Below are 14878 nucleotides of genomic sequence, written 5' to 3'. Positions count from 1 at the left end.
GAAGATTCATGATTCCAAATATTTCTATACAACGTCAACCAATATTGAAAAATTACACGTGTTATTTTTTATTGTGAAGGATAATTCAGGAAAATGACTTTTCTCTTCTCTCAAAGATGCATTAGCTGATCTAGTTTAAGTATCGATGAAACAAGGTAATCTAAATTACCTCTTTATTTAGTCCCGTGTTGCCTATAAAAATGTCTCGGCTTTGTTATAGTCTCTTCTAACAATAAGTCTAAATAAAAAACAGATTTGATGGTGGTACATGAATAAGAAGTTATGTCCCTTGTTGTCTTTCAAAGTCGGTTCGGTTTTATTGAAAAATGGGTAAATAAAATGAAATGAGGTCATCTTAATTACCTCTTTAACAGCCGCATGTTGCATATTCAAATGCCTCTCCTTGGTTTAAGACTCTTTTTATGATGAGTTTATGTATAATATTGGTGCATACAAAAACCAGTCCCGTATTACTTATACAAATGTCTCGGTTCGTTTCAGACTCTTATAACAATTAGTCTCTCAATCATAAACAAAATTGTTGTGGTGGTGCATGAAGGAGATATTATGTCCCGTATTGACCATAAAAATGCCTCGACTCGGTTTTAGACTCTTCTCATGATGAGATTTTGGATAACAAATGGGTAGATGAAATGAGGTAATCTCAGTTACCTCTTTAACAGTCCCGTGTTGACCATACAAATGCCTTGGCTTGGTTTTAGGCTCTTCTAATGATGAGTCTCTAAATCGGAAACAGATTGATGGTGGTGCAAGAATGAGAAATTATGTCCCATGTTGCCTTTTCAAATGCCTCGGCTTAGTTTTAGACTCTTCTCATGATGAGTATTTTTGATATGAATTGGGTAGATGAAATGAGGTAATCTCAACTACCTCTTTAACAGTCTGTTGAATCAAGGATTCACACAATGAATTTATTAAGGAAAGGAGAACATATTAAAACAGATTTTAGAAGAATTACTTTGACCTAGAAATGAATGATTTAGGGTTTGCTCAAGAACAAATGAAGAACTAGGGTTTTTTGGTATTAAGGCTCGATGCCATGAAAATGAAGGCATCTTCTTTATTTATACAAAGGATCTAGGGTTACAATAAATGCTCCCATTCCTTAGATTTACAAAGAATATTGTCATAAATATTTAATTAGGGTTTTCGAAACCCTAATGATATGAGGTCGTTCATTCCATTTTAGGAATGAACGCACATCCGCATTAAACACCAAACCGAGATTCCCCAATTTATTGGTTTACTTCGATTTCGTCTTGGTTTAGGCCGGTATGTCGTTGGTGCTAATTCCTACACCAACAATAAGTCCCCCCCCCCCAAGTTCGATGGGTCGAATGTTCATTCGAATTATGAAACTTTTAATTATGCCTGACCTAAGTTAAGAGGAAACGAATCAAATCTGATCCAAATCGTCGCCTATCTCGGAGATGTTGCCACGTGTCATTTGTTTACAAGCGGCGTATAGGTCGGAAGTCGAAGCGTCGCCTAGGTTATCATTACCTTTTCGTAGGTGTGTCGCCCATCCGCTTCTATAAATACTCACCCATTGCCTTTCATTTTCCTCATTTCCGCTTTTCTGCTCAAAAGGTAAAATTTTGCTCTGCCCTCTCTCCTATTTTTCTTTAATTTATCGCCGCCGACCTTTCAATTCTTCGGTCATACTTTGACTTTTCCGACAATGGCGAGGTCGCATTCTTCATCCGATAGTGAGATCGCACCTTTAGTTCGCTCCAGTACTCGTTTGACTCGTCTTTCTAGTAACGAAGCTTCGTCATCTCGCCCCGTTCAGGCCTCTATTTCCGTGCTGACCGAAATTCCGATCCGAGATGGTAGGAACAACGCCACCGCCGCTGCTGAGACCGGCCAATCTTCTAATCATGTTCGTCTAGAGGGCGAGGATCGTTTTGCTGCCCCGGGAGTTTACTTGAACGACATCCAGCCTACTCTTGACCACAGAGGTCGGATCGGTGGAATTCCGACCTCGAGTACTATTAAGAGCGTCAACGAGATGCTCCGCGTCTGTGGTTTGGGAAGATCCGGGGTCAGTATCTTGATTCCGCATAAGACCCAACGTCCGTGGACTCCTCCAAAGGGATACATCTGCTTGTACGAGATGTACTTCACTCGTTGCCGCCTGTGGTTTCCTCTTCCCGAGCTCTTATCTCAATACGCTCATCACCGTAAGCTGGCTATCTCTCAGCTCGCTCCTGCCAGTATCTGTAATATTGTCGGGATATTGACTCTGGCGTCTGAAGTTGGCACGAGGGTTCCCGTTGCGTGCTTCGAGGAGATGACGGTACTGAAGAAATCCAAGGTCACCGGCAATTTTACCGTGACTATGAGGGAAAAACTGAACGTTATCCCCGGAACCCGAGTCAGCAATTTCAAAGGCTGGGAGAAACGCTTCTTTTACGTCCGAGCTGACTACCTCTTAGTCGAGAATCATTTTGTCGGGTTACGCCGGCGGTGGAATAGCGATCTGGGTACTAACCTGCATTAACTTTAATCTCTTATATCGTTCTGACCTGACTCCTCCTCTTTTTTGCAGATCGCTTTCGAGGTTTTTCCACATTTCCCCCGGAGTATTCCAGCATTGTGAAGAGCCTGTTTATCAAAGAGAATCGATGGGGAGGATTCCGAGGACGTACCCAAACTTTGTCAGAAGAGTTGGCCAAGTCATCCGGCACCTCGGTAACCGGCCTCCAGGAGCGGGATACGGAGCTCGCAGCTCCAACTACGACGGCCACAGAGGTCGCCCTCGTTGAATCACCGACCAAAGGAGAGGTCGCCCCTACAGGACCTGCGATTGTAGACCTGGAAGGGAGCGGAAGTGACGGGGTTGAGGTCCCCGTACAAGAGTTTGCGGCATCCGAAGGAGATGCAGCTGGGAGAAAGAACAAGAAAAAGAAAGTCAACAAAGGTAAAGGCGTAGCTCTTGATTCTGGCAACCAAGGCAGTCGTAAGAGGTCGGCCGAAGAAGCCGGTCTGGAGGACGGCGACTTATTCCGAGTAACTCGGAAGGATCCGAAGACGAACAAATTTTGCTTCGACTACTTTGGAGAGAGCTTCGTCGCCGGTGACCACTATGCATCAGCGGAATTATGCCGAAATCTGAAATTTTCTTCGGAGGACTATCTAAACTACGCCCGATCTTCTCTGCAGGTTTGTTTGCTACTTCGTGATACTCGACTTTTGCGTTTCGTGCGTACTTTAACGTCGGTTTCCTCATTTCTTTTGTTTTAGTCGATCGCCTACGGTAATGCTCTTTTCTTCAAGTATGAGAAGAGGATGAAGTCGCACTCGAATACGAGTCATGCCTTCTTGATGATGGAGAAGTGCGCCAAAGAGGCTCAAGATAAAGTGGCAATGCTGCGGAAGAATGTAGAAGGCTTGGAAGAGCAATCCAAGGTTCGCGAGGGGGTCCTCGCTTCTTTGGAGGACACAATAGCCGATCTGCGGGCCAAGAACGCAGCCCTCGAGGCCGAGAAGGCGAAGATTGAAGGCGACCTCCTGTCCCTTCAAGAATTTTGTGACTCCGAATGCTTCGCTTAGACCGGCAGGCCGTGGTCGAGCGCACGAGGAAAAAGCCCCAGGATCGCCTAGATCGGGTGAAGGCATTTTTAGCTGAGCAAGAGGTCGCCGTTCGCCCGAAGGAAGACCTGCTGAACCAGGCTCTTGGGGTTGAGGCCACGATCTACAGGCTTGTCAAAGAGTGCCATGCTCAAATCCCCGAGGAGGAGATCGCCAAGATTAAGGCGAAGAAGGTCGAGTGTAAAGAGGTTGCAGACGCGCTCGATTATCTTGTCCTGGAGCCCACTAACCTGAACATGTCTCCGGACCAGCTTGGTTACGGTCTTCTTCGGCCTGAAGATCCTGCTCCAAGATCCATCCGAGACCCGCATGGATCGAATGCGGCATCCTTCCAAGCCGACCTCCGAGCTCCTGATGGCAGTGTCGACCCTCCTTCCGATCCGGGCAATCCTGAAGATGACGTAGATGTAACGCCCCCGGACCGTTTCCAAGGTCGGACGAGCCGAGAGACGACCCGGACGCGTTATTGAGGGCGTGGCCGGATACGAGCGACCGAGGTTCCCTCGGTGGAGTACGGGCAAGGCAGGATCCCCGAGTCGGATCGCAACCGAACCAGCCATCCCTCTTCGGCTGATCGCCGAGTCCGAGGCTTTGCAACCCCAATCTCGGACGACACGAACGAGGAGTTGTGCACTCCCAACGGCCCGGACAAAGCCGACGGGGGTGGAAATATATCAGCTCGAAAACGCCATGGTTTTTCCCCAAAAACTTCCTTTGATTACTTATAATAAAGTTTTACTAAACAAGTTTACCAAAGCGATTTAATCATGGATCCATCGAGAAAATTATACATAATAGATAAGTAATATTTTTGCAAAAACATGAAAAATATCCTATCTCCGGCTCCTAATGTTTTCTACGGTCTAGACTCCTTATAAGAATAAACCTGCAAAACAAAATGAGCTTTGAGTATTCTAGCAATAATCAGTGAGCCGGATACCCCCAAATCTATCATGCAATTTTCCCCTCCCCAAACCCCCAAACAAACAAGCAATAATCAGAGACAAGCAAGACAAGCAAGGCAAGCAAGGCAAGCAAGGCAAGCAAGACAACTATGACTCGACTAGCCTAAATCTAGACTCGACTTAGCCTAAATCTAGACTCGACTCAGCTTAAATTTAGACTCGCTAGACTCCTTCCTATCCTATCGATAATCTGATCCGTTCCTTCACTCTTTTTCCATACATCTCAATCGCTCGGGACGAAACCACGAAGGCATTCGGTCCGGAGGATACATCTGGTTGCATCGTCATGCAACATCTTGGGCTTGGCGCGAACTAGACACCAAGCAGCCTGGTCAAGACCTGAGAAACCACAAAGGTTACCTCTTCTTGACCCCATCACAACATCAAGGCAACAGATTATCGAACATAAGAATCAAATCTACCGATCTGAGACTAAGGACTCTCTAAAAGCAAGAAATTCTACTCGGAGAAGATCACTACTAGAAGAGACAACAACAGCAAGCAACCAAGCAATCCAAACAACCAACAACCAACAAGCAAGTGTGATCCTAGTCTAGGTGATAGTTCTCGGTGATTACTACGAAACTAGCCTAGCCGGATTATCATGTGGATTCATTTTAGTTGGTCATATTAGCAAGCACTATCTTGTAATTAAGCCGGATTGTTTAAGCATGCGGGTTCATTTTTGCAGAATTTAAAGCCTATCATGCGGGTTTTACAAAAAGAAAAGCAAGCAACACGCAATAGGTACGTACACAAGTCCGGAGACTTATGCAGCACCCCACACAATTTGTATCCAACTCACAGTGTTTTTATCGGCGTTTTCCTTCTTCTCTCACCGAGGCAGGCACGCGAGGGCTTCTATTTCTCAGATCTACTTCGGCAACCGACCTTACGATCTTCCGGTAACTAGTCTCCCGATCCTTCGGCAGCAACGATCGATCGGAGGGGCAAGTTTCTCGAGCGAAACTTTCAAGAGCGAGAGAGAAATTCTTTTAGAGTGAGAAACTTGTGTCGTTTGGGTTAAACACACAAATGACTCCTCACTGCCTCTATTTATAGGGTTTAGCTTCGGAAAAATAGTCAGCTTCGGAAATCGCATGCATTGGCCAGTTTTAGGTTCGGATTTCGGCAGCACAAGCCATCTCTGGCTGCCGGACACGTGGCAGACATGGAGAAGAAAAAGGATTCTGTCCGATTTCGTCCATTGCATCTTCTCCCATATCTTCGCAGATATTTTCTCCGGATTTTGTCTGGATTTTCTCTGGCTTTTCTTGTCAGAAAATGCCAAGTGTCAAAACTGTCGAGTGCAGATACACTGAATCTGGCAGGATCGGATTTTCTCGATCGGTCATCGACAGAAATGATGAAGTCTCGACACTCTTCGTTCCTTCTTCGTTTCTTTGGCAATCCGCTTCGATCACTCTTCATACTTAGCCATTTTATGGCTTTGGGACGAAACGCCTTGCTTTGATTTCGGTCCCAACTTCACACGGTCGGCAACGTACCTCTCCGGCTACGTTTCATCGCACATCTCTCGACCAACTGTTGTTCCCTTCAATTATGCCTCGATCGAACTTCGTTTTTACTTCTTCCAACTCTATCGGAGTTCTTTTCTCACCCGTTCATCGATGATTTTTCATCCGGTCACTAGGTCAGGGTGAGGGTCACTACATTCTCCCCTCCTTATAAGAATTCGTCCTCGAATTCAATCGCTGGCCTTCACTCTTTCGCTTGACGTCTTTAACTTCTTATACGCTCCTTCTTCTTGGGTCTTCGGGTCTTCGCAGTCACCTCCATTGATTTTCGACAATTCGCTTTTCGGCCTCCTTCGATTACTCCTTCTTCTTAAAGCCTTTGGTTGGTGTAGTTTTCCATTAACTTCCTAAACTTTTACTTGACTCGATCTCCACCACTTAGGTTTTGATCTTTTCTCTCGGCAATCATCGTGAAAACTTGGTTTTCTCCCTTGGTCTTCTTTCGGCTTCGACTTCCTTGAGATTTTACTTCTCCTTCATACTCGGCTTCAATGCTTTCTTCAGTCACTAAAGATTTTCCGACTGGTTTTTCCTTAGAATTCTCTAACTCGATTCTCCAATTGAATCTTGTTAGCTCTCGGCCATCATAGGTTGAATTCCCCTTTTTTTTGAAATTTCTCTCGATCGCTTATCGTTTCTTTTGCATTCGTCTCGGCTATCGACTTTTCGATTGATTCTCAGATCCTTTTTTTTTTTTTGGTCGTCGAGGTCTGGTTACCTCTTTTCCCTTTAGGCCATCTTTCATCACTTTGCCTCGCTGCCTATGCCCTCTTTGCCTCGGTGAGTCTTTACAACCTGTTATTAAACAACAACACAACATCCAGCACAGCCAACAACACTAGCAAGCAAGCACGCAAGCTTAGCAAGCTACACAGCAAATCCTAGAGGACAACTCTAAGACAAAGCAAAGACTCTACGAGGACTTGACAAAGACAATCCTAGCACGCAATCTAAGCACACAACCTAGCAAGCAATCTAAGCACACAACCTAGCAAGCAATCTAAGCACACAACCTAGCAAGCAAAACTTCTAGAGCTCCGACACTAGCCTATCAAGGGTAAGGAAACTTCTCCGAGAAAAGTTCTAAGGTTCAAGGCTCCTAGCATGCATCTACAAAAGAGAAGGTTTCGGGTTTCTTACTCGGATTTTGTTAAAGGAAAGGTTTGGCTAAGAAGGCTTGAAAGGAAAGCTCGAATAATCATAAGAATATTCAACGCTTTACAAGTACATCCGCTGTACAAGTTCAAGCTAACAAGGCTCCTAATTTACAGAATCTAGTCGACGAGACATAGATAAGAAAGCTACCCTTAGCCCAAACCTAACAAAAACTTACTACCCTTCCCTTACTAGTCGCGGAGACTTTTGCACTCTTCACAAGAGCATAAGCTCCTAAGTAGCAGAGGCTGCTCCGGTTGTGGGACAACGGGTTGGACTGGTGAGGTGGATGCAGCCGACGATGGTCCAGCTTCGGCGGTTGGCCCCCTAGCGGTTGGAAGTGGGCAAGTAAACGAATAATGCCCATATCCGTGGCAGTTAAAGCACATGACGTATGACGGCGTCACCGGAGTCAAAGCATCAAGTCTCGAACAGTTTACGGTCCGATGACCGATCGACCCACACGAACTGCAAGGAATGAAACCTGTCCGATGATTCCATGTAGAGTTCCTTACAGATTTTCGGGCGGATGCCCTCGTTCTTGGTCCTCCTCTCGCCGGTGACTCCACTAAGCGTGGGACACGGCATTCCCTCTCGTCAGTCAATCTCGGGCGTTTCCGGATGGGCTCTCCTTCAAGTCGGACTCTTGTCTCGACATGGTCTCCTTCGGCTACCATTTGGTCGACCAACTCCATCAAACGATCTCGGGGCTGATCTTCTCCAACTCTCCTTAGGCGGTACAACGAGGCTTCATTACTTAATTCTGCTTCTGACATCATCGGGTCGAACCTTGGAATTGGTTCTTCTTCTAGTTGCTCGAGCGCATCGACATTTAGGTCGGGCAATGCAACTTGGGTCTCGGCGGCTACTGGTTCACTTCGGTCGGATGGTCGGGTTCTCACTTCGATTGTCATCAAGGTCGGGTGGCTAGAACTGGCTGCGACAACTTATAGAATTCCCTTCACTTCTTCTTCTTCTTCGGGGGTAAGAGACTCAAATGACTCGGACGTCTCTTCCTTCTCTTCGCTGGATCGGCCTCCACTCGATCCTCCAATGCTTCCGTTGGCAACTTGGTCGTTCAACGTCTCGGGAATGGCTTCTTCTTCGATAGGGTCTACATCTTGGGCTGCTACTCGATCATTTCCCTCTAAGTTTGGCACTTGGAACATCCCCATCAAAACTTCATTCGATGTTCCGGCTGGTTCTCCCATTAATTCAGCCCACAAGGCTGCTGCTTCGGGGTCAATGTCCATGGCTGACAGGTCCATGAACTCGAGCAAGATGTGCTGAATCTGATCGGCAGCTTCAGCATCGTACTGGTCATATCCTTCCATCGGAACTGCTACAATTCTTCCTTGATCATCTAACATGATCTCAATCTCACTTGGTACTCTTTGGTTTACTTTGACTGACTGATCGTCTTGTTTAACTGGAACTTCAACCGGGGCTTCGAGATCTTCGGACGGATCCGTTTCCACCGATGACTCGACCTCTACTTTCACGAACGGGTTCGTGGCTTGAGTAACGCTAAATGAAGCGCTACTACTATCGGAATCTGCTGGCAACCATCCACACACATGACCGGATTCTCCATGAATCGGCCTTCGTCCCTCATACCCCTTTCCACAAACAGACGCACCTGTAGACATCTGCACCGGACAAACAAGTAAGCTCCTATACTTGGTCTAAAAACAGAAAACTCTATATGTAAAACTAGTAGACAAACGACCGGAGCTAAAAATGTTTTTGCGACTCGTTTACTCGATAAAACAGTTTTGAAAAGCACGTTTCAAAATCGTTTTGCAACCATACTCTGATACCACCGGTTGTAACGCCGCCGGACCGTTTCTAAGGCCGGACGAGCAGAGAGACGACCCGGACGCGTTACTGAGGGCGTGGCCGGATACGAGCGACCGAGGTTCCCGCGGTGGAGTACGTGTCACGTCCCCGAATCGTCCTATGGCCGGACAAGCCACGGACAACCCGGAGACGCTACTTTGAAAGTACTCACCAACGATCCGGCCGAGGTTCGAGAACAAATCAAGAACCTTAGCCAGTCCTTCGGTGAGACCTTCCCACTTGGAATATCACTTACGCTTGCCAACCCTTATGATATCCAAGTGTTGAGCCGACTCGGACTAAGTCATTATCAGACATCACTCGTTGTTTTAAAAGAAACCCGAATTATTCATTACGATAAAGTATATTTTACAAAGTCACTGAAATACTTTTAAAAGAGTTTTGACGGCCGAGGCCTAGACCCCAAATACTTAAACTTAAAACATATTCAACATACTTGTTTTACAAAAGGCACAAAAACTACTCCGGGTTCCTAAGTCCAACACGCCACAACTCCTTTCCACTAGGGTTTCCTGCAAAACAAATGGGTTCATAAGTAATCTAATATTACTTAGTGAGCTCAGGAGTCCCTGCAAACACATTAGAGAAACCCCACCCTTTCCCCAAACAAAACACCCGACAAGCAATCAGAGTATGCAAGCGAAAAGCAGCAAACCAACAACGACACGACTCGATAGTTTTAATCAAGTTTTACATCCAAATTTTTAGGGCCCGGATATGCTTCCTTCCACATCACTACCATCATGAACACCCAAGCCATAGCCACGAAGGCATACGACCGGAACATCATTTTAAGCTACACCGTCGTGTAGACAGCTTCGGCCAAGGTAGCGAACCAAGTCTCTCCAAAGCTCATCGTACTAGCGTGAGACTCCAGAAAATGGAAGTGAACCGGGAATCACGCTAGAACGGAACCAGCGAAGGACAACATATCCAAGTCTTGAGATGCTTATGGTTTGGACAACTGTCACGAAAACCACATAACAAGACCTTAAAGATTTCATCGATAACTTGGGATCTATGGTTTAATTGCACACATAGAAGCAAGTATCGGAACACATCACTCGCGTATTAGATCCCAGTGAGCGGATCTGCGATCACAAACACGATCTAATACCGAGATCCACAATCATGATGCATAAATAATTTCAAGAAAACGATCCACCGGATACTAGATCTAGCCTTTCGGTCCCAGATCTAGATCGGTAAATATGCTTCCTGAACTCACAAATCTGTTTTGACGACAGCTCGACTCGGACTTCTCTCTTCCGGTGAAACTGGCGTCGGCGTCTCGGTGATATCGGTCTCCGGCGATGAACCCTCGGTGACGGACAGCAATTCCTTCCTTCGCTCGGACGGAGATATTTTATTTTCGAGAATTTTGGGTGAACAGCCCAAATGAAGACTCGAAGGCTCTATTTATAGAGTCTAGCTTTGGAAAAATAGCCAGCTTCGGAAATCGCATGTATTGGCCAGTTTTAGGTTCGGATGTGGCAGAACAAGCCATCTCTGGCTGCCGGACACGTGGCAGTCATGGAGAAGAAAAAGGATTTTTGTCCGATTTTGTCCATTGCATCTTCCCCCCAAATCTTTGGTCGAGATTTTCCTCAGATTTTCTCTGTTTATCTTGTCGGATTTTGCCAAGTGACAAAGCTGTCGAGTGTAGATACACTGAATCTGGCAGGATCGGATTTTCTTCGACCGGCCATCGACAGGAATGATGAAGTCTCGACATTCTTCGATCCTTCTTCGTTTCTTTGGCAATCCGCTTCGATCAATCTTCATACTTAGCCATTTTATAGCTTTGGGACGTAATGTCTTGCTTTGATTTCGGTCCAAACTTCACACGGTTGGTAACGTACCTCTCCGGCTACGTTTCATCGCACATCTCTCGACCAACTGTCGTTCCCTTCGATTATGCCTCGATCGAACTTCGTTTTTACTCCTTCCAACTATATCGGAGTTCTTCTCTTACCCGTTCATCGATGATTTATCATCCGGTCACTAGGTCAGGGTGAGGGTCACTACATTCTCCCCCCCTTATTAGAATTCGTCCCGAATTCCATCTGGATTCGACGGACCAGCTTCGTCCTCATTCTCGTCCGCGAAGAATTGTGGATACTTCATTCGGAACTTTTATTCATCTTCCCATGTTGTGACCTTGCGATTCTGTTTCCCCCAAAATACTTGGATTTGCGGAATACTCCTCTTCTTTAGTTTCCACGTTCGACGCTCTCCAACTCCCAGTGGTCCTTCTGGGTAAGTGAGGTTTTGCTCTAATCCCTCGATCGGCTCAGGTATGATGGCATTCGGGTCTGAATGTGTTTCCAGAGTTGAGATACATGGAAGACCTTATGCATTCGCGTTTCCGGTATGATCAGTCGATAGGCCACTTCCCCCACTCTTTGTTCGATTTGATATGGACCTATGTATCTCACTGCTAGCTTTCCAATCTTCCCGAATCGATCCTTTCCCTTTTGGGCTGTGACTTTGAGATAGACCTAGTCGCCTATATTGAACTCTACTTCCCGTCTTTTTCGATCTACGTACTTCTTTTGTCGATCTTGAGCTTTCCTCATATTCTCTCGGGTGAGCTGAATCTTCTCCGTAGTTTCATCGATCAGCTGGTTGTTGAACTTCGTCCTCTCTCCTACCTTTGTCCAGCAAAGGGGCGTCCGACACGGCCTGCCATACATTGCTTCGAATGGGGACATGCCGATGCTGGAGTGGTAACTATTGTTGTATGAAAACTCAACCAAGGGCAGATTGTCTTCCCAATCTCCAGACCAATCCAAGGCGCATAGTCGGATCATATCTTCAATTGTTCGGATGGTGCGTTCAGTCTGCCCATCCGTCTCCGGGTGAAATGATGTGCTCATAAACACGTTCGTTCCTAGTGCTCGCTGAAGGTCTTGCCAAAACAGCGATGCAAACTTGGGATCTCTATCGGACACAATGTTGGCGGGCACCCCGTGAAATTTTAGAATCACATCTATATACTTTTCGGCCAAGTCGGGGGATTGGTCGGTACTTTTCACGGATACTAAGTGCGCCACCTTCGTCAATCGGTCTACCACTACCCATATCGCGTCATTGCTGCGCCCGGGCCTTGTCGGCATTCCGGTGATAAAATCCATCGAAATGGACTCCCATTTCTATGTAGGAATTGGCAAATTCCTTAGTAATCCCGCCGGTACTTGATGCTCCACTTTGACTCTTTGGCATGAGTCACATTGACTGACCCACTTCGCAACTGCCCTCTTCATTCTCGGCCAGTGGTAGTATCTCTTGATATCTTGATACATTTTTGTGCTCCCCGGATGAATGCTCAGCGCTGAGGTGTCCTTCTCGATCGGGCACGGTGATTCTTCCGTTTAGCGGTAAGGTTCCATCGTCGGCTAGGTGATAACCACTAGCATTTGGGCCATCCAAACTCCTTAGCTCCTCCACAATCTTTCTCAAGTTCTCATCCTTCGGTTGTTCTTCACGAATCCGGTGAAGTAGCCCGGCTTGGGTTACTGCTTGTAAACCCAATGGTTCAGTTGATTCTCCTTCTAAGGCTAATAACCTCACCTTCCTCAGTTCTCCCGCTAGGTACTCCACTTCTTTCTCGGCATCTACTTATGCTTTCCGGCGACTCAATGCGTCGGCTACTACGTTAGCCTTGCCCGGATGGTATTGAATCCTTAAATCGTAATCGGCTACGAATTCCATCCATATTCGTTGTCGTAGGTTGAGATCCGGCTGAGTGAACAAGTACTTAAGACTTTGATGATTCGTAATTACTTGAACAGACTCACCATATAGATAAGATCTCCATATCCTTAACGCGAAGACCACGGCAGCCATCTCGAGGTCGTGCGTTGGGTAATTCTCTTCGTGCTTCCTTAATTGCCTTGAGGCATAGGCGATCACTTTGTCTTCCTGCATTAGTACGCATCCCAATCCTACTCTTGATGCATCCGTAAATACTGAATACGGGTGGTTTGGGCTCGGTAGTGCCAATACCGGAGCTGATGTCAATGCATCCTTCAATTTAGTGAATGCCTCTTCTACGTCTTTACTCCATATGAATGGTACTCCTTTACCGGTAAGTCGAGTCAAGGGTTTAGCTATTGACGAGAACCCTTTTACGAACTTCCGATAATATCCGGCCAAGCCTAGGAAACTTCTGACTTCCGTTATGGTTGTTGGCCTTGGCCAATCACAGATAGCAGCAACTTTTTCCGGATCGGCTGATACTCCCTTCTCCGAAACTCGATGGCCGAGGAATCCGATTTCCTTTTGCCAAAACTTACACTTGCTAAACTTGGCGAATAGCCGATGGTCTCTCAAGCGTTGTAAGACCTTCCTCAAGTGTTCTCGATGTTCTTCGGCACTCCTCGAATATACGAGGATATCGTCGATAAAAATTATAACGAAAATTATAAGTAGTCGTGGAATACCTCGTTCATTAATCTCATGAAGGCTGCTGGGGCGTTGGTGAGTCCGAAGGGCATAACGACGAACTCAAACTGTCCATAACGCGTCCTGAAGGCAGTCTTCATCACATCCGGCTCCGAGATTGAAATCTGGTGATACCCGGAGGCAAGATCGATCTTTGAGAACCAGCTTGCTCCTTGTAGCTGATCCGACAACTCGTCTATGCGTGGCAATGGGTACTTGTCCTTTACGGTTATGTTATTGATGCCTCGGTAATCAATACATATCCGCATACTTCCATCCTTTTCCTTGACGAAAAGCACCGGAGCTCCCCATGGCGATGAACTTGATCAGATGAATCCTTTCTCAAGTAAATCTTCGAGTTGTTTCTTTAACTCCGAAAGCTCAGCAGAGGCCATTCTGTAGGCGGTTTTCGCAATTGGTGCCGCACCGGGCTCGAGATTAATCGTAAAAGGATGATTTCTCGGCAGAGGCAATCTATAATTCCCCAATCCGATTTTAACTTTACCGAGAGGAAACTCGGCAGAAAATCTCCGATCAGAACACTATTCATTTTCCGGCTAAAATTCCGACAAGTCATTTTTAAGCATAAAACAGAATTCTTTCATTAATAACAAAGGTTCTAGTACAACGGTAAGTTTGCTATAGGCTATTACATCGTTTTAATACTAGACCAACATGAAACTACCCAAATAACCACCATCCTTCCCTTCTTGCCTTAATCTCGCGAACTGGTTCCGACATTTCCATTACCCTTGCCTGCATCACAAAGGAGGCGTAAGCAACGAATTGCTTAGTGAGAGCGGTCGTCCCGTCTCACCAGGCCATAACCAAACAATCACATTCAATACATAGAACAAACAGTCAATATTGCAAGTCACGAACAGAAACTTGTCAAGCATAACTATCCGGATTTATCGAGCAATCTTGCCGCAACCGAACAAGCCTCATCGAGCGCATTGCCGATCTAGATTCTCGAGTAAACCGAACCAGTCATCGAGACTAAGCAACAGATAATCGATACATGACAAGCAAACATTCGGAATAAACCAGACAAACAAAGACTAAGTGAAACTATGCACGAAAACGACTCAAGAATCATAGCCACGGTCGCGCACTCACCGTAGTCTCTCGGATACAGATTCTGACACCTCTTGATGCTTGGATTCTCGCTAACTTCTCGAACAGTTCATTGAAAATCCATATCAAAGATCAGATCATCGTTCCCTTAGATGATAAATCGAAGAAAATATCGATAAACACCAAGTTTATCGATACTTACCCCAAATTACTCGACCAACT

At 46.0% G+C, this 14878-nt stretch overlaps 2 protein-coding genes across 2 annotated transcripts in view; one reads left to right on the top strand and one right to left on the bottom strand.

Moving 5' to 3' along the window:
• The first annotated feature begins 1702 nt into the window (after positions 1 to 1702).
• LOC111829958 (meiosis-specific protein ASY2-like) lies at positions 1703 to 4085 on the top strand. Its single transcript, XM_023780274.1, has 4 exons — positions 1703 to 2507; positions 2573 to 3186; positions 3268 to 3513; positions 3585 to 4085. Exons 1-4 carry the CDS (start codon positions 1703 to 1705, stop codon positions 4083 to 4085), a joined length of 2166 nt encoding a protein of 721 aa, XP_023636042.1.
• A 3183-nt stretch (positions 4086 to 7268) lies between these two features.
• The window catches only part of LOC111830081, a 15456-nt gene continuing 7846 nt past the window's right edge, over positions 7269 to 14878 (bottom strand). The window contains exons 3-4 of the mRNA XM_023781095.1: positions 9570 to 9645; positions 7269 to 8922 (exon numbers count right to left, since the gene is read on the bottom strand). Coding sequence (XP_023636863.1) covers positions 8221 to 8922 — 702 coding nt within the window. The 5' untranslated portion in view covers positions 9570 to 9645 and the 3' untranslated portion in view covers positions 7269 to 8220. The remainder of the gene's footprint in view (positions 8923 to 9569; positions 9646 to 14878) is intronic.

This window comes from Capsella rubella, unplaced genomic scaffold (assembly GCF_000375325.1).
Source record: "Capsella rubella cultivar Monte Gargano unplaced genomic scaffold, Caprub1_0 scaffold_6, whole genome shotgun sequence".
Lineage (NCBI taxonomy): Eukaryota > Viridiplantae > Streptophyta > Magnoliopsida > Brassicales > Brassicaceae > Capsella > Capsella rubella.
The sequence above is the reverse complement of the archived record's forward strand: the minus strand, read 5'-3'. Positions and strand labels throughout refer to the sequence as shown.